This window comes from Lontra canadensis, unplaced genomic scaffold (assembly GCF_010015895.1).
Source record: "Lontra canadensis isolate GAN:19392208 unplaced genomic scaffold, GSC_riverotter_1.0 scaffold46, whole genome shotgun sequence".
Lineage (NCBI taxonomy): Eukaryota > Metazoa > Chordata > Mammalia > Carnivora > Mustelidae > Lontra > Lontra canadensis.
In genome coordinates, this window is record NW_022631040.1 from 11,805,185 (window position 1) to 11,825,996 (window position 20,812).

Consider the following 20,812-nt stretch of genomic DNA (forward strand, 5'->3'; position numbering starts at 1 on the left):
GTTGGGGTATGGACATTGGGGAGGGTATGTGCTATGCTGAGTGCTGTGAAGTGTGTAAGCCTGACGATTCACAGACCTGTACCCTTGGGGCAAATAATACATTATATGTTTATAAAAATAATATAAAATTAAAAACTCAGTTACTCAGTCACAACGTTTCAAGCCTTCAGTGGTGAAGACTGCGGGACGGGACAGAACTGCCACAGAACACTTCCACTGTCACAGGAAGTTCTATCAGGAAGCTCTGGTGTAACACGTATCCCACCGCAATTTAAGTTAGGAGCCATTACGCTACATTCGTTCAACATTTCATAATCACAAAGATGACAGCAACCAAGTTTCCACATTACTGGTTAAACTTTAAAATCTGTAATGACATACTGTTTTCCATTCACAAATCTGTACCAAAAAAATCCTACTCTTCTGAAGAAAATATAATTAGCACAGACTACACCAGAGCTCAAAATAACACTTGCATTTGAAACTGACTCCGCTCCAGAATGAGAAAAACAAAGAGCATGCACCAAGGGCCTACGGTGAGCCAGGCATTGTTGGAGTCTAAATCCCTATTCTCTAGGGTCTCACAGAAGAGAAAGAAGCAGACTATTTAACCAACAGCTAAAACACCGTGTTTACGTACAATGTCAGAGAAGGCAGAGTCTTATGAGAATGTCTGGTCAAACACAGATGGGGAGAAAAGCAATCAGTGAAGGCTTCTCTAATACCCAAGACAAAGGCTGAGAATTGAAACATATGAGCAGAACTTAGATTCGATTGGCCAGAAAGTGTTCCGGGAAAGGAAAGTAGCCGGTAATGTGAAAAACAAAAATACAAACAAAACACCACACTAACCTTAGAGGCCTTTTCAGCTTTAAGTTTTCGAACAACTTCTCCTTGAGAAGCTACTTTGTCAAAAAGTACTTTGGCTTCTGGTGTTTCTGAACTGCTACGCTCAGAGCTGTTGGTTGAGTCTGAACTTTGAGATAATGGAGGCTGACCGGGAATGTACTCCTTTCCAGTTTTCTCTTTATACTGAGCTTTCAGGGAGAGTAAGCATTCTACGGCTTCGTTTATTTTAGCCTGAGATAAAAGACAAAACACAATTATTTAAAACTTCAAAATTTCTGAAAATTTCAATGATTATCAAAAATCAGTAATTACCACCAAGGTATTTCTATAAATAATCATCATGGAGAAACCCAAGCAACAAAGGAGTTCAATTATAAAATAACAGATCAAAGTTAAAAATATAAACCACATTATAATCCTATATACAAACCATAAAAATAAACATAAACACATATACATATAGTACTGTAACTTCGCATTTTACATATGTAAACAGACAAATAAATAATAAGATATCCAAGCAAACTGGCATTGTCCAAGCCCTGTGTCTATAAATAGGGGATTCAGAAATTACAAAATCAGAATAAAGATCAGCTCAATGGCTTTGCTATACAAACCTTATTTTCATTAGCCTACTAAACAAACACTAAACACAGCACAAAACAAACCACAGTTTGGGCCTAACTAAAGAATATATTATTCTTTTAAAAATTTAAAATAAAACGAGAAGGTATATTGAGTTTGTGTGTGTGTGTGTTTAAAGATTTGTTTATTTGAGAGAGAGAGAGAGAGAGAGAGAGACTGTGCGTGAGCAGGGGGAGGGGCAGGAGAGAGGGCTGTAGAGAAGCAGACTCCCTACTCAGCGCGGTGCCCAAAAAGGGACGGATCTCATGACCCTAAGATCCTGACCCGAGCTGAAACCAAGTGTCATATGCTTAACCAACTGAGCTACGCAGGCGCTCCAGTATGCTGTGGTTTTAATTAGACATTAATGTATACATATTAATGTATACACATCATCCTCTGACACTTCAATGTAATCATAATGAAAAATAATGAAATGAGATGCTTATGATTCTAGCAGAGGACAACAATGCAGGCAAAGGACACAGGCTTGACACTTTACCTGAATGGTAGTACTATCTACACTATTGAAAAGCCATCTCACCAATCAGAGAGAGAAAAAGTACCTCTCAATTGCCCTAGTATCCAAGTTTCATCACTACATTATAACCGCGCTCCAAACATCTACGAGCAAGCAACAGAGGCCAGGAAGAATACTACAGTGGGGGTCAGAGGAGTGCAGAAGCACTGGTGACCTTCTAAGAACTCGCATCTATGGATCAACAAGTAACATCTCCTTGTTCCAATAATTTATGATACAATGTGTTTTGCTGCCTACAGAAGTAGAGTCTGTCACCCCAGGTACCACACAGGAATAAATAGAAGAGGAGAAATCACACAAAGAGAAGCAGGAAGCTTGTACCCCTGATCTGTCTCTTGTTTACACTGCCTTTAGAATTAAAAGCATTTTCACAACAACATGTTCCTTTCAACTCCTAAGGAATAAGACACAATTAATCAGAATTCTAAGAATCAAGGAAAAATAAACTTCCATCAGCTAAAAGAAAGAAAATGGGAAGAAAGTTAAGGGACTTTCCTGGAACTATTTCTACAAAAAGAGGCCTTTGAAAGGAGTTCCAGTTTAACCCATAAGCAAGTGTTGACCAGAGTCTGAAGTCAGGTGACACACAATTCAAGAAGAAAAAAACCTTTGGCAAGATTACAATTCAAGAGATTATAAAGAAGAAAATTAAAATGGACAAATCACTTTACTACTAAATTATCATTTAAAAATTATATATACTTGGGGCACCTGGGTGGCTCAGTGGGTTAAGCCTCTGCCTTCGGCTCAGGTCATGATCTCAGGGTCCTGGGATCGAGCCCCACATCGGGCTCTCTGCTCAGCAGGGAACCTGCTTCCCTTCCTTTCTCTCTCTGCCTGCCTCTCTGCCTACTTGTGATCTCTGTCTGTCAAATAAATAAATAAAATCTTTAAAAATAAATAAATAAAATTATATATACTTATATTTTCTCCAACTGAGAAATGGAACAGTGTGATAACTGAGTTATCTATTCAGTTAGTTTTCAAAATAGTGAAACAATACTGCTCTCTACGCAGTCTTCTCTGATGATTTAGAAGGTATCTAAAGAGTCTTGAATTAGAATTAGCATTATCAATACAAAAAAACCTATCACTATTATCTTATGGCCCATTTATTTACTCTGTGCTGGACACTATGCTAAGTGCTTTATGTGGATCATTTTATTTTTCAAAACCACCCCGACTCACTGTACAGAAGAGGTATAGCTTGGACATAAGATGAAGCACATTACCTGCAGCTACACGGTAAGCGGCAGGAGAGCCAGGATTTAATCTAGGGTTTATTCTAGAGTCTTTGATCGACTCCTGCTAACATGCCACGAAAACTGCATTTTTAAAAGAGGCCTTTGATTCTTACTTAACAACGTCTCGTTGAACGAGGAAAAAATAATCTCTTTTAATACTCTAGTTTTCTGGAATAAAAGACATTCACAAAGAAAAACTGGATGGTAGTAATAGATAAAAGATTAAACAGCAGAAGCCTACAAGCAGGTGCTGACAAATCTCAAGTTCTTTTTTTTTTTTTTAAGATTTTATTTATTTGACAGATCACAAGTAGACAGAGCAGCAGGCAGAGGGGGAGGGGGAAGCAGGCTCCCTACTGAGGAAGGAGCCTGATGTGGGGTTTGATCCCAGGACCCTGAGAGCGTGACCTGAGGTGAAGGCAGACACTTAACCCACTGAGCCACCCAGGCGCCCCTATTTATTTTTTAAAGAGTTTATTTATTTATTTGATAGAGATCACAAGTAGGCAGAGAGGCAGGCAGAGAGGGAGGGGGGGAGACAGGCTCCCCGCTGAGTAGAGAGCCCAATACGGGCTCAATTTCAGGACCCTGAGATCATGACCTCAGCCAAAGGCAGAGGCTTAATCCACTGAGCCACCCAGGCACTGGCACCCCAAATCTTAAGTTCTTAATAGACAAAACGGTTTTAAACGTATCTAACATAGCCAATACAACATGAAAAGATTTCAATAAATAATTGTTGATGCAGATGAATGAAGAAGGAAACAGCCTATCAAAAAACCACTTTGGTGAGAGTTTCAGATGGGAATTTGAGAAAGTACACGTGACCCGGGAACGGGACTGAGGATGGCAGAGAACGCACCTGGTTACACCTAGAACAAGTGCCCAACTCTATGGATGTTCTCCCACATTTTGCTCCTTTTTAAGCTATCCCAGAGAGGGCCGCCTGCACACACGAGTGATGACCATGCCCCATGAGCTTCTCACTCAGTGGGGATGGGAGAGGAGTAACAACCCAAAGAGGGAATTCCCCCAAGTTGGGGACAGAGAGTAATGAAGCTCCTATCAGATAAAAAAGCCAGCTAGGAGATTTAGTAAACTAAAAGTTCATAGGTTTTCAAAACAAGGTGTTTGCAGGTTTTACTAAGTCAACTGGTCAGAAATCTTTATTCAGCTTAAATGCCTAATCCTGTACGGCACAGCCCAATCCTGAACCTCAGTCCCAGGAGCCAGTCCAGCACACCAGAGCGCCCAGACTCTGGAGTCATTCTGAGTTGGAACATCTGCTCTTCCATTTCTCAGTTCAGCTACGGGTTCATTTACCTAGATCATAATGTATCCGCTACTTTCCCGTGACACCAATCAATATAAACTCCTCAGATTTTCCTAGAAGATCCCTAAGCTGTGGTCAGTCTTGTGAAATAGCTTGTCTTACAAGATGGATGGATTTATACCTTCTCAGAGCAAAAGCAAGCTTGTGTTAAACACCAAATACAGATATAGCAGAAACTCGTTACACACAAATTCCAAACAAGAAGCTCAAAATCTGTTAAGGGAAAGGATCAGTTTGTGTCTTCTGATTTTCTACTCCCTGCAATCTTTATTTTTTTGGCCTTAGAATCAAGGGTATTTGGGGTGGGGGTGAGAGGCAGTGGTTTTCTAGAACAGCCTATTTACCAAAGAGATGTAACAACGTGTTTCCTCTCCCGATAAGCTGTGATTTGGATTTTCAAAATCAAAAACAGTGGTGTAAAATATAAAAGGGCAAACGTTGGCAGGATATTTAAGCTGAATTACTGAGGGCATAAAACACAACATGCCACAAATCAAATGCTCCAACTGCAGAAGTACGGTGACCAGCACCCAGCCACACAGATGGGCTCTGACACAGAGCGGCTGCTAATGCCAGGACCGAACAACTGTGAATTACTGTTTCTGTTTAACATAATAATCATTTGATTTTGCTGCCATTTATTACTTCAATTAAAAAAATCATTACTGGGACGCCTGGGTGGCTCAGTGGGTTAAAGCCTCTGCCTTCGGCTCGGGTCATGGTCCAAGGGTCCTGGGATTGAGCCCCGCATCGGGCTCTCTGCTCAGTGGGGAGCCTGCTTCCTCCTCTCTCTCTCTCTGCCTGTCTCTCTGCCTACTTGTGATCTCTGTCTGTCAAATAAATAAATAAAATCTTAAAAAAAAAAAAAAAAGTCCTTACTACAGAGGTCTTTAAGGCTCTGTCCTATAGGGGATGGGTCAGCTGACTTCTCCAATAAAGGGCCAGGGCCACGTAAAAAATATTGTAGGCTTTGTGAGTCTAATTACTCAACTCAGCAGTTACAGCACAAAAAGAGCCTTAGATAATACGTAAACTATGAAGTGTGGTTGTATCCCAATAAAATTTCACTTATATAACACAGGGGAAGACCACCGTTTGCCAAACCTGGTCCCAGAATTCGAAGTGTTATATTCCATAAAGCCCTTAATTTACCATTTTTTGACTCCCATTTCAAGAAAGCAATACTAAAATTTCAAGTTAAACTGTACTCACTTAGATTTCAAATCAGAGAAATGTGTTCAAAATTAAAGTTTTGTTTTTTGAAGCCATAACTTTCAAACTTAATATTAAGTTAATATTTCAAATCCGAAAAGTGACTTCAATTTTTAAAGTAACTCAGCATTCAGAATTATTTTATCTTTGGTGTATTCTCAGATAAGCAACTCCCAACTCTATCTGCCTGATCCACTGTTTTTGCAACAACCTACTGAGCAAGAGAAAAAGGAAAGAGGAGCAGAAGAAGGTGGACTTGAAGGAGAAACTGAAGGCAGGCCTCCAAGTTCTCCCTCCTCGCCCGTCTTTGCTTATACTCTGCCTTTATGCTCAGAAGTTCTACACAGATCTACCTGATCCGGAATCAGGAGGGAGGCAGGGAGAAGGGCAGAAGAATGGACAAATAGAGAAGGAAAAATTCTAATCGAAGCCTGTAACTATAAATTCTCAGCTGATCACCTTCTTTACAACTGAATATGATGTAAGAGAACTACTTTTGCAGGAAATACAACGGTTAATAGGTTTAGATAAATTATTAATATAAAATAAGCACGGACTTGTTTAGTAAGTTAATAAACTAGTAAAAACATAACCCTCTGGTGTTCATAATGCAATGCCCCACTGCCATCATCTCCAATGAGAAATAACTTGGGAATCTGACCGCAAAATTGCAATCTAGGCTTTGTAAACTTCAGAAAATTACTTTCATATTCAGTTTCTCACTGGTTACTAAAACCAACAAATATAAAAAGAAGTACTGAGCGCCTGGGTGGCTTAATCAGATAAGCGTCTGCCTTCAGCTTGGGTCATGACCTCAGGGTCTTGGGATCGAACCCCACTTTGGGCTCCATGCTCAGCGGGGAGTCAGCTTCTTCCTCTCACTCTTGCTCTGTGCTCTCTAATAAATAAATAAAATCTTTTAAAAAAGTATTATTTGAACATTACTGAACATGGCTATTGTGAGGATTAAATGCAAAAATAGTAACAGTGTATTGTACACGGCGCCAGATGTAGTTTAAAAAAATACTTCTGTTCCTGGTCACTGGGTTGGTTCTCCAGAACAGGAGAGAGCACTATTTACTACTCTTAGCATTCAGAGAGGAAACAAAATGTAAGCAGTATTCTCAAACACAGATATGGTACACTGTAAGCATTCAGTGAATGTAGGTTGAAGTCAGACTCACTTCAGTATCACATCTATCATGATCAAACAGAACCTAATAAAAGCAGTTGCCTAATGACCAAAGCAATGTAGATTTTTTAACCCACGGGCTGACTTTTCATAAGCTTGACCATGCTATTCCAGGGAAGTTGGATATAATCCATTCACCCAATGAGACGGGAGGTGTAGTTGGCTGCCGCTGTGAGTGTAACGGCCGCTGCTGTTAGTGCCCCACACGTAATTTCTTGACCAAGAATCAGCACAGAATCTCAATGTACCCTAATCAGAATGAAGGAATTTAAAGACCAAAGCCCTTCCCCTTTTCAAAAAGTGTCCATAGCTTGTGTCTGATCTACAGAGTGAAAAATACTCTTAACCTTGCCAAAGGACAGGAAATATCAAGGATTTACATCCCAAGCTGCAGGCTTTATTCCTAGAAGCAGAGCTATTTGAAGATCATAATAGCTCTGCAGGACTTCCAACAGGCTCACAAAAGAGAAAAAAGATTTCTCCATACCTCATAAGGGAGAGAAAAATATTAACTTCTGGAATAAAACCCCAAAATCCCCCCAAAGCATGTTCTCTCTTCAACAGAGGTCAAATGTCCATGAAATAAAGAATCTTGGGGGCACAGTTCCCAGTTAGATGCCTAGCAACTTGTTAATGAGATGAGGAAATTGTAACCTCTTACTCCATTCTTCTCCAACCAAAGCCCAGGATGCTGAGGGACAGTAGATCCCCTGAAAAGAACAAATCTCCCCTAGTCACTGAAGTTAAGTCCAAGGGTTCACCATACCTCTCTGTGTTCACGTCACAGTCCAGAGTCTGTAATTTTTGGAAGCTCATGAGTGACTGAATTATATCCAGTTATAGCATTATCCATTTGTTCATGTTTTAGAACTATACTACTGTTCAAACAGTACTGTACATCTTGATTATTAAATGTGACCATTCTCAGGAAGCCTGGGTGGCTCAGTTGGTGAAGGTCTGACTCTTGGTCCAAGCTCAGGTCATGATTTCAGGGTTATGGGGTTGAGCCCCACACTAGGCTCCGAGTTCAGCGGGAATCTGCTTGTCCCTCTCCCTCCCCCACTGCCTCTGTCCCACCATGCGTGCTCTTTCTCTAAAATAAATAAATAAAAATTTTAAAAATTAAAAAAAAAAATATATATATATATATGACCTTTATCACAGATACTATTCCTCGTCTCTTACAACAAACAATCCTGTTCCACACTCTGTGCTACCACCCACATGGCTAAATGTTTGGCATAAAGACATAATTAAAACAAGAATAAAATGTATACTTTAGGTAAAAATTCGTTATCACTTGAGGGTTCCCCTACAAAGAGCTGGAAATGGTCACTGGTCAAAAATGTCCTGACGACCTATTATTCTTTTTTTTAAAAGATTTTATTTATTTATTTGACAGAGATCACAAGTAGGAAGAAAGGCAGGGGGAGAGAAAGGAAGGGAAGCAGGCTCCCCGCTGAGTAGGCTCCATCCCAGGACCCTGGGATCATGACCTGGGCTGAAGGCAGAGGCTTTAACCCACTGAGCCACCCAGGCGCACCTGACAAACTATTATTCTTTGAATATACCTTGAACCTTCATACCTCTCTGCCCCTGCCGCTGCTGGTCTTCCTTACCAGGCCCCAGGCCAGCAGCACCAGCTTCTCCTAGACAACTTTTTACAAATGCATATTCCCTCCATATTCCAGACTTACTGAAGAAGTTGTTCAAGAAGTAGGACCCTGAAATCTGTGTTTTAGCAAGCTCTCTAGTAATCCTGATGTAAAATGAAGCTGAGAACCATGGATCTCCACTTACACTTTCTCTGAATTTTATTCACACATAAAGGGCTTCCTCTATCTCAGGACTACTTTAAATATCCTTTATGAACAGTTTCCTCCTTCCCTGCCACTTACAACCACAAGTGCTTCTGAGAACAATTTACACATCACACAGGACAGGATTACAGTCCACCACGTGGATCACAGTGTGCATATTTCCTCCCTGACACCCACTCCCATACTAGACAGTGAGCTGCCTGTTAGTATTTCCAGAGCTTGGCACATAGCAGGTATCAGTAATGATGGACTGCTCTGCCAAAATATTCAAGCAGTCTATAAACAGTATGTCTTAAAAGATGAGACTACAGCTACCCTAAACCGGCTGAATTCACGAGCTCCCTCCCAGTGTTGTCTCGCCCAGTTCCAAAACACTGACCTTGGGGGCTTTTTCAGCTTTCAGTTTCCGAACCACCTCCCCTTGTGCAGCGACTTCATCGTAGAGAGATTTACTTTCCACAACACTTGCTGATGATCCAGAGGAAACATTCTGTACCACTGCAGGAGGGTTTCCAGGTTTATATTCCTGACCAGTTTTCTCCTTATATTCAGCTTTCAAAGCCAAAAGCTGTTTTACAGCTGCATCTATATCTTCCTTTGCTGCCTTCTTGGCTTTTAATTCACGAACCACATCCCCTTGAGCAGCCACTCTGTTGTAAAGGACCAAGGAATCCTCAGATGGAGCACAGGTATTATCCAAAGGACCTGGTCTTTCCTTAAGAGGAGTAGTCGGCTACAGAAGCAGAAAACCAAAAGCGAAAAAATTAATTCATGTTCAATGTCCTCTCACAAAATTGTATCAAACTGTTTTGTCATACAACATTTCACACTAAAAAATTAAATTTTGATCCCTTAAAAAGTTAAAGTAAATAATCTCATTCCTAAAAATTTATCCTAATGAAAAATGACAGAAGTAAACAAACATAGAGGTACATGGTTATGTACTAAAGCATTTTTATGAGAATAAAAAACTGAAAATCAGCTAAATCCTTACCATTAGTGGATTAAAAAAATTATGACACATCCAAAAGATCTGAGAATAAATCATTGTTTCACCACATACTAGCTGTGCGATCTTAAATTAGTTCCATAAGCTGTTTCTGGTTTTTTTTCTTTGTTTTTTTAAAGATTTATTTATTTATTTGCCAGACAGAGATCACAAGGAGGCAGAAAGGCAGGCAGAGAGAGAGAGGGAAGCAGGCTCCCTGCTGAGCAGAGAGCCCGATGCGGGACTCGATCCCAGGACCCTGAGATCATGACCTGAGCTGAAGGCAGCAGCTTAACCCACTGAGCCACCCAGGCACCCTCTGGTTTTAACTATAAAAGAAAAGTAACTATATTGAACCCATCAGTGTGATGGGAAAATAAAAGGTAATAAATCTGCTTAAAGCTTTTAGTTACAAATGCTGGGAAAAAGTATCAATAAGTTTCAGGAATTATTAATTTTTTAAGAGATAATATCTAGATTGATAACAAAGCAAGACCTCCATAAAATACTGTGGAACAGTATGGAACAGTTCCATAGTATAAAATTATATATTTTGTGTAAAATTATTTATTTCCAGGCATATGATTATATATGGATATATGCAATAAACCTAGAGATACGTAAACTAAAATGATCTCTGGGTAGTGAGTAACTATGCTATTTTTTTTTTTTTAAGATTTTATTTATTTATTTGAGAGCGAGACAGTGAGAGAGAGCGTGAGCGAGGAGAAGGTCAGAGGGAGAAGCAGACTCCCCATGGAGCTGGGAGCCCAATGTGGGACTCGATCCCGGGATCCCGGGATCATGACCTCAGCCGAAGGCAGTCGTCCAACCAACTAAGCCACCCAGGCGTCCCGCTATGCTATTTTTTATTCTCAATATTACGCTTTCTTTCTGCCTAGAAAGCTTTCCACCCTACTGAAATGCTTCCAAATTTAAAACCCAGCTCACATACCTTCCCCATGATTTTTTTCTTTAATGGTCTTCTGCTTAATCCATATTCATGACTCCTGTATATTAACTCCAGAATGTTTTATCTCTACTTGAACTGTCCCGATCCCAGACCCAGCACTCTGAATTGTCTTTCAGATATCTTTACCTGGATAGCTAAGGAGCACGTCAAGCTACATCAGAGTTGCATTTTACATCGGGGTTAGGTTCTAAAGGAAACATGTAAGTCAAAAACCACACAGGGGGTACCTGGGTGGCTCAGTTGGTTTAGCCTCTGCCTTTGGCTCAGGTGATGATCTCAGAGTCCTGGGACTGGGCCTGCATAGGGCTCTCTGCTCAGCGGGGAGCCTGTTTCCCCCCCTCTCTCTATGCCTACCTGCCTCTCTACCTACTTGTGATCTCTGTCAAATAAATAAATAAAAATATTGAAAAAAAACCAAAACCACATAGGTTTGCTAGCTCACGTGGTAAAGCATGTGACCCTTAGTCACAGAATTGTGAGTTTAAACCCCATATTGAGTGTAGAGATTACTAAAAAATAAGTAAAGGGGCGCCTGGATGGCTCAGTGGGTTAAAGCCTCTGCCTTCGGCTCAGGTCATGATCCCAGGGTCCTGGGATCGAGCCCCGCATCCGGCGCTCTGCTCAGCGGGAAGCCTGCCTCCCCCTCTCTCTGTGTCTGTCTCTCTGCCTACTTGTGATTTCTGTCTGTCCAATAAATAAATAAAATCTTTAAAAAAAAATAAAATAAAATAAAATAATTTTTTAAAAAAGTAAATAAAATCTTAAAAAAACCCACATATACTCGAAATTACTCCCTTAAAATACACAACCATAAATGTTAATATGCACATATAAATGCAAAATATTATACAGTAAAGCAAGAATACAATAGAGTCATTCTGTATCAAAAATATATACATTCTGGGGGCGCCTGGGTGGCTCAGTGGGTTAAGCCGCTGCCTTCGGCTCAGGTCATGATCTCGGGGTCCTGGGATCGAGTCCTGCATCGGGCTCTCTGCTCAGCAGGGAGCCTGCTTCCCTCTCTCTCTCTCTCTGCCTGCCTCTGTGTCTACTTGTGATCTCTCTCTGTCAAATAAATAAATAAAATCTTTAAAAAAAAAAAAAACTTTAAAAAAAAATATATACATTCTGTTCTGCTATACTTATTTTTGATAACTGAATGGACTCATTCATGCCTAGTAAACAGGGAAACACTATTAAAGGTATTAGGGTAACACTGAAAAATCACACCACCTTGTGGTGGTTTCTGCCAGTATGTTAATGTTTGATGTCAAAGAAGCATACAGGAAAAAGCTTTCTCACAATTAAAGAGAAAGCTTTAGAAGTGTCTTCCTTGGGGCACCCAGGTGGCTCAGTCAGTTAAGCAGCTGTGTTCAGCTCAGGTCATGATCCCAGGATTCAGGGATCAAGGCCCATGCCAGGCTTCATGCTCACGGGAAGTCTGCATTATCTGAGCCCCCACCCCCAAGGAGCAGCTTCCTTGAGTGAAGGTGGTACTTTAAAAACACTGTTTACCATAACATTAAGCCATCTAAAGGTACAAGTGCAGATGAAGGAATTTCAAAGAGCTAGCCTCCTGGGTTTTAAAAAAAAAAGATGAGGCGGGATCCACGCTGAGTCAGAATCCACGCTGAGTCAGACTCTAGTTCTGATGGTACTGCTATCTATTAGAGGAAAACACCCTCAAAGACCTACATACCAAAGGAGACAGCTTACTGCTAAGGCTCAAGGCTGCCAGGCGGTGTTGGATTCCAATGCTAGTCAAGTGCAGTTGAACTTCTCTTAGGATTTGTGCAGGTTCCAAAACATATCCACAAACTTTCTGACACTCCGTCCATCAAGAGGTGGGGTGTATACCCCCCACTTGAATCTGGGCAAGATTATGAGTGCTTGGACCAAGAGCATGGCATAAATGACACTATGTGAGATTTTTAAGGTTAAAACATAAAAGGCAATGCTGCTTCCACCATGTCTACCAGCCACTCACTTCCGGAGCCCTGAGTTGTCCTACAAAGTTTCACTACCCTGACACTATCAGGCTAAAGAGGTCACTTGTAGCTACTTTGTGTGACATTTCCCCTTTCCTAGCCAACAGTCAGCATCAACTGCCACCCATGAGAGTGAGCCACCATGGATGTCCAGCGAGGCCTCTGATGACTGCCAACCAGCCAACAGTTGACTGAAGCTATAGGAGACGCACAGGTTCTTAGTGTTTTGCCCCAAGACTATTTTTCCTAATAAACCAGCCCTGTCACTCTTAGTATGCTGCTTTACAGAGCAAAGTTTCTCAAGAATACACAAATTTCTGAAACCAGTATTACACTATATGGTAACTAACTAGAATTTAAATAAAAATTTGAAAATAAATACAGAAATTTACAGCGTTAACACTAGCATCTTTATAGCATATGCAAAATTTTACTGGGGGACACTGGGACCAACAAGAGCCTAGGTAGCCACATTCCCCACGTCACTCTTATTTCATCACATATACTGGCAGTTCTCAAGGTGTGGCATACAGACCCCAAAGGATTTCTGAGATCCTTTCAAAGGAGGTCTGTAAGGCCACAGCTATTTTCTAATACACTAAGATGTAATCTATCATTTTGAGTCAGTCTTTCATGAGTATACAGTGCAATTTTTTGGAGGCTACTAAGTCAGATCTTAAAGAGATATTTAAAAGTGCAAAACCACAGCATTCTTCTAATTCAAACTTTTAAAAAATAGTTATTTTTCATAAAAAATATTTATATAAATATAATTGGGTTCATTATTGCCATTTTAAAACAAATTGATAAGGGTGCGGGGATGGTTTAAGTTTTAAGTCTAAGTTGTTTAACTCTTGATTTTGGCTCAGGTTATGATCTCAGGGTTGTGAGATCAAGTCCTGCATCGGGCTCCATGCCTAGTATGGAGCCTGCTGAAGACACTCTCCCTCTCCTGCCCCTGGCTTGTGTATGCCAATCTCTTTCTCTCTCACCCTCTCTTAAAAAGTAGATAGATAAATAAGTAAAATAAAACAAATTAATCCTTAATTTAAAAACTTGTCAGTTTCAACTCTTAGTATACCAAATACTGATAAATATAACCCACATAAACAAAAAGGGTCCTCAATCATTTTTAAGAGGATACAGGCTCTTGGGGAGCCTGGGTGGTTCAGTGGCTCTCTTTGGCTCGGATCCTGGGATAGAGCCCCAGGTCTGGCTCTCTGCTCAGCGGGGAGCCTGCTTCCCGCCCCCCCACAACCCCGCCTGCCTCTCTGCCTACTTGTGATCTCTGTCAAATTAATAAATAAAATCTTAAAAAAAAAAAAGAGTATACAAGGTCTTGAGACTAAAAAGTTTAAGAACTGCTCTATTTAAATTCTTTTCTTCCTTTAATTTTCTTTTGTCTGAGATCACACAGTATTTAATGTGTGTAAATTAAAAGCTCAAGTTATGACATTCCCGTTGTAAAGAGTTTAAACTCATATCTAATAAACTTATGTGTTTCTATCTTCCCTAGCTCAGGTTATTTTTTATTTACCTATTCAATCACACAAAATTAGGACTTACTATATTACTTACTCTACTTCCTGAATTCATGTCCTACTTTGTATCTTCCCCTCCCTCATCCTCTGGCTTCCTAACCACTTAACACATCTTCTAATCCTACTTCCCATCCACCTGCCAAGATGTCAGTGCGGACCCAACACCCATGGATCCCAAACCATGCATCAGGGTGCTCCAGGGTGCCACAGGAAATTCATAGGGGCGCCACAAAATATTTTAAGTATTTGAGGTAAACAGAGCAACATGTACATCTGTCAAACACTACATGTACTACAAGCTCAAGATGGCTCAATGTTAACATCAGAGCATGTCACATTCCTTTCAATGATGTCCTACCTTTGCAAAACTAGAATTTCCACAGCTGCTATGTTAAAATCAAACACCACAGGAAAATCACTATGGAACAGGAAGTTAGCACTGTAGTATCCAAGGCAAGTATAAGATTCAGGAAAGAAAGTATTATTTTTTCTTTTAATCAGTATATCACTTTTAGAATGAAATAATTAAAATACTTAAATTTGAGAACATAATCTTGTAGCAATAAAATTTCTCTTTTATTCCACTTACATCTATTATTTCTTCAAGTAACTACTGGCGTAAGAAACATTTATCTCTTTGAACTTAACAAAGAGAACTATTAGAATTTCACTTAGCCCGTGGGTACCATGAAGAAAGATTCTAAATCCTGGGGTAAAAAGATGGTTGATTAGAGACATATCCATAGAAGTCAACGTTTACCTCATTTTTTGTTGTTTCTACCTTGGTCTTTTCCCTTGACCCAGATGTTGGCATTTCCTTTGTATGTCCATCAGGAATATATATCAAAACACACGGGGCTTCTTTGCAGCTATATGGGCTAAAGAGAAAATGGAGGGCCAAAAAGGTTTAGAACAAAATTATGTCAATTCAAGCTAAATTCCTAGATTAAGTCACTGGCATCATGTTAATGCTTCTTGAAGTATAAACAGTCCATTCTCTTATTATTCAAATCAGAAGCTCTTCAGAGTAGTTTAAAAACAATGGATACATAAATAAAAATTCATAGTGCTAATTATAACCTTCCAGTTTAAGATCTTTTATAGACATAAACAGGCTAACTCCAGGACAAAAGTTCAGCTCCTCTATCTGCCACCAGAAATGGCACTAGTGGGTGCTCATTCTTGACCGAAAGACAAATGCATCTCCATACAACACCTAATATGTTTGTAAACAGAAAAATTTCCATAAAACACTTATAAGAATTTCTTAATTTTTAAAAGTAATCAGCAAAATCCACTGCCACCAAGACTATTCATAAGCAAATGACTTCTTCAAATTTTGTAATAAAAGCTCAAGTGAAAGTATAAAGAGAAGAATTTATTACATCTCTTCAATATTTTTGAATAATAGCTTTACTAAGTTAAGATTACTATTTTCCTCTAAATGTACCTGCTGCGTTATTTATATTCTATAATGCATCTAATGAAAATACACTATAAAAAGGTAATAGTAGGGCGCCTGGGTGGCTCAGTGGGTTAAGCCGCTGCCTTCGGCTGGGGTCATGATCTCAGGGCCCTGGGATCGAGCCCCGCGTCAGGCTCTCTGCTCAGCAGGGAGCCTGCTCCCTCCTCCCTCTCCGCCTGCCTCTCTGTCTACTTGTGATCTCTCTGTCAAATAAATAAATAAAAATCTTAAAAAAAAAAAAAAAGGTAATAGTAGTAATTTTTACCCAACGATATATTGAAATTTTCTCTTTATACTTGGACTACATGAAGATGAATTATAAGATGGTTTAATTTTAGAAATCAATAATTTGTTATTATTATGCTGTTTCAAAGTTACTGCTTGTTACCTTAAGGTCGAAATATTAAATATAAAAGGCAAATATCAAACTGAATAGAAAATTATCACGTATTTTATTAGAAATTCGATATTTAAAATCTTATTTACTATAAGAATGTTAAGCATTTTCATTTAAATGCTCAATGACATTTACTTACCTAACAGGTTCATATGGCTGATCACATATGAAGAATCCTCTTCTCTGGAGTTGTATAATGTCTCCTTTTTTCAAATCCTTAAGGCAGGGATCCCCCAGCATTGGTTCTTCATGCTATAAAGATGATAGAAAACCAAAATACAACTTCTTAGAAATCAGAGCACTGAAAACAACTCTAAAATAGAAGTTGTTTTTCCAGAAGGTGGAATATCCTTAATTTAAACAGATATGTTAAAAACTTCACTACTTAAGCAGATACAGTGAAACAGTAAAGAAGTAAACAATTACATATATTGTATTTTTTTAAAACTTAAAATTGATGAACTGATGAATTAACTTCAGGAAACCTTTTAATCAACTTGATTGGTATCCCTGCATACTTAAGTAAGTTTCCCACCATAAATTCCACCATGAGTGGCAGTGCGAAAAGCAGAGAGAGACCCAGCTGTAAGGCACAGCAGCACGGCACTTAAGCATAAGCAAGTTCCTTAATCCCGCTGTGCTTCAACTCTTACCTTCTGTAAAACAGAAACATCACTCTTTTACATCTTTCCATTTTAACAAAATCTTACAGATCTTTTCCATTTTACTTGAAAACCAAATACTCAAAAGTAATTTTAAAAATTCTAAAAAAAAGTTGATATAACAAGGGAAAAAGAAACTGGTGTCTTTCAGGAGGCTACCTTACTGTTCTTGTTGACATACTGCTTAAAGTCCTCATCTTTCCCCAGCACCGGCTTGGTGATCAAGTGCTCGTAGGTGACACAGATTGCAGGAATAGGAAGGGCACGTGCAGTCTCTGCAAGCCACGTGATCTTCGTGGTTTTCTTGTAGTCTTTGTTCTCCAAATTCAACTTTGCATCAAGAGATACAATTTTTCCATCTGCACTTCTAGATAAAAGATTGAAAAGTGTTAAAAGAAAACAATAACTGTCAAAAAATGCATTATTTTGTCCTGTACCTATAATAAATGGCTAGGAATTTTCTTTGGAAAAATGCCAAAGCAAACATCTATTTGAGCTTCTAATATGTTCCAGACATATAGTGGTTAAGAGACAAATAAAATATAATCTACTAGAGAACAGATGCACACTCATCTGATAAAAAACATGAACATATCTACAAATTTTAAAGTCATCTGCATTAAACATTAAAAAATGTAAAGTACCATATTTTTAAACATTTAACAATTACTTGAAATCATACGCAATGACTGGACAATTCATATTTCAGAGTTTATATAAATTTTATTAGCATACTATGTTCCATTTATGTAATCTTAAGAACAAGTGTAGCACACTATATTAACTAGAAAGCTCGTATTCATCACAAAATAATTTTAAAACAGATTTTAGGGTAAAGAATGTTATGTATACAAATTCTGTCCAAAGGATCCCTTGCCCAGCAACTGTACAAAGAGAATCAGATGACAAGAAGAGACCTGTAAGCATGAGAACTACTTTTTTTAACATCTAGACACAGTAATTTTCAGTATCACAAGCAAAACACCCCAATACCCAATTAGTAAACTGGCCACATATGGAAAAGAAACCTGTTGTGCGTCCAGAATTAGCAGTTTCTACCCCTGAGCAGATTTACCGGCGGGAAAGTGAGTGAGACTAAATATGGTAATTTTTAATAAGTGAATAAACTAAGACTTCCCTTCCATATTTATTTAAAAACAGACAAAAAGTTCTTACTTATTTATTTTAGTAATGTTGATGTTGCCCCAATTTATAAAGGTAACCATCTCCCCCTCCGACAAGGTCTCTGCATCAGCACCTTCAATGAAAACTTTAGGACTGTACCACACTGGCTTCAAGCCAACATCAGGATTCTGATTGATTAAAAAAAAAGAAGAAGAAGAAGAAGAGTGTTGATTGAAACAACTTATTGAACCCAGCATGCAAATTTAATATTCATTCATTTAATTCTTTTATCAAACATGCTGAATCCCAGCCATGTGGCAGTAATGCTAATGGGAGTCAGACGAAGTGACCTGTCCCTACAATTACTTCCAGCCTAAAATTCTTTGTTTTCAGAGCTAAGACAGTATCATTTGTTTTTGCTGTCCCTCCAACCAGAATCTACTCTGCAATACTCAGAATGTCACTAGTGCTTGGCAGCAAAGGAGAAAATGAAGTCATTCCTGATCAGTGGCTACAGAACATTACAGGACAACAGATGTCACCACAGCAAGAAAATTTGTGGACTAGATGACAAATTAAAGAGTATCATATTTGTATAGATAGATAAATTTCCTGTCTTTTCAGTATATATTATAAAAGAAGGAAAAAGATTTGGAGAATGAAAAGAATGGTGTGTTAACTCTCAGTTTTTGTTTAACAGACTTCAAAAGAAGAAAAGTCTAAGTTTTTTTGAAATAAATATTACACAGCATGTGTTTACTAACTACTCAATAAATGTACCAATGTATTTGAGAAAAATCAGTATGCTGTATTGACTTACATTCTGCTGGGCTCAGAGAAGAATGGTAACAGGCTAAGATTTAGTGAGGAAAATGATACCTAAGATTCCACAGATAGCACTGAGCACTCCAGTCATCATTTAAAGAGTGTTTCCAAATGAGTAATAAACTTATCCTTTATTATGTGTAACTATTAACTATGCTATCTGAACACAACTACCATTTTAACAAATAAGCACTTTAGGACATTTTATCTCACCACTCAAATCTCAAAGCAGTCAGTAAGCTTCACAATTAAGCTAACTGTAGTCAGTGACATGATACACAGCACATCGCCTGGTTGAACCAATCAGATGTAAGATAAAGGCAAAGTCAAATCTATCACAGACATATACTCTTTCCAAATCTTATTAGGAGTCACCCTAAAGTAACTCAAATCTTTAAAGTTAAAAATAGCCACTGCCATGTAGAAAGACAATCATATAAGGCTACAACTCAGATGCCTATGATTTTAAATGTGAGTTAGCCTGTGTACATAACGCAGTTATGAGTAAGGTTATGAGCATATTAGGCTATTGTATGAGTGAGTTAGTCTATGCATCTCCATTATACAATGAAGGTATTTATAGACAACCCACAAAGCTCGAATAAAAGGATCTATTTTTGCTTCAAGGCTGTCAACCAAGCAGTCATAACGAAGACAACAACCATGGTTTAACTAAGAGGAATTCCCTACTACTTGTATCTAAGATTTATATTCTGAATTTAGATGGACAGAGTTCATTCTCACTTCACTGATAATCTCGAAAACAGACTAAATGCCAGTGTGATAAATTGTGAACGAAAACTGTGACTCAAAGGGCACCTGGCTGGCTCAATCAGTAGAGCACACGACTCTTGATCTCAGGGTCATGAGTCCGAGCCCCACACTGGGCGTGGAGCCTACTTTAAAAAAAAGAAAAACTGTGATTCAATATTACTAGGTCTAATGTTTAGGCTTAAAGACAAAGGTACCAATGAATAACTAGTTAACAGAGAACACACCTCGGCTTTCCTATAAAGACAACAGCATGAATTATGGTATCATCTTTCAGAAGGACGCCAAGAAAAGGTGAACTTTTATTATATCCGTATATACTATCTCTACAGAACAACAACAACAACAAAGGCACAGAGTGTAAAAGTTCTGAGATGTGTTTTGGATTATTACTAGAATAAATTTCCTCAGCAAAAAACCCACAAGAACATTTACTTGAATTAGTATCAAATACTGACAAATAATATTGAACAGAAAATGATCTCAAAACCATGCAACAGCTGCCCCCAAGCCAAATTTTCCCTTTTCTTATCCTGCTCCTTCTGAGAAAAACATTGGTGAAAGTGCAGGGTGACCTTTGGGTGTTTGGCTACTTCTTTCATCTCCTCCTGAGCCTCAGGGATATTCACAGGAACCACTTCTTTCTTCAGTAATGCAACATATCGTGGCGCCACCGGGTCAATAACCTGCAACAAATGCAACCTCGTGTTAAAACATCCAGATATTTTTAAAACTTCATAAATAAAATAAATGATAGCACAGGAATACTAACTGGCTTTCTTTGTTACTGCATTTACTAATTTTTTGTTTTACCTGCTAAGTCTCCTTTAATATTTAACTGTCCAGTAGAAAAAAAGAAAACAATCATAATCGAAAGCTACATGAAATTCAGAGTTCCTTCTCAAGAATGAGTCCTGACAGGTGAAAAGAAACCAGTTAGTTAAAGCAAAATATTACCTTTGAAAATAACTTATAACTCTGTTATTAGAAGATGAGGAAAAATCATCCTGCGGGGTCATCTATCAATCCTATGGGTAAGTGTGATATGTCCTTTTGTATTGTTGGAAAAGTCCGTTTTCAAAGAATATAGGTAATGTATCTTAGTATCAGTTTTAACCAGTGTTAGGTGACACGTCACAATCAAAAGCAAAACATTATTAGGTCACTATAATAAGGCAATTCTATAAACTCAATCGTATAAACAAGACATTTCTGCTGGTCTGCAAGCTACATATACAGGGACCACTGTGTTCCCAGTGCTG

The 20,812-nt window shown here is 38.7% G+C and overlaps 1 protein-coding gene across 2 annotated transcripts in view; it reads right to left on the reverse strand.

Moving 5' to 3' along the window:
• EPRS1 (glutamyl-prolyl-tRNA synthetase 1) overlaps positions 1 to 20,812 on the reverse strand; it is a 66,791-nt gene that overhangs the window by 18,543 nt on the left and 27,436 nt on the right. For both annotated transcript variants that reach the window (XM_032872943.1, XM_032872944.1), the window contains 7 exons: positions 20,126 to 20,236; positions 18,006 to 18,142; positions 16,989 to 17,196; positions 16,307 to 16,419; positions 15,066 to 15,183; positions 9,195 to 9,548; positions 853 to 1,080 (listed from right to left, as the gene is read on the reverse strand). In XM_032872943.1, the coding sequence (XP_032728834.1) occupies positions 853 to 1,080; positions 9,195 to 9,548; positions 15,066 to 15,183; positions 16,307 to 16,419; positions 16,989 to 17,196; positions 18,006 to 18,142; positions 20,126 to 20,236 (1,269 nt within the window). The remainder of the gene's footprint in view (positions 1 to 852; positions 1,081 to 9,194; positions 9,549 to 15,065; positions 15,184 to 16,306; positions 16,420 to 16,988; positions 17,197 to 18,005; positions 18,143 to 20,125; positions 20,237 to 20,812) is intronic.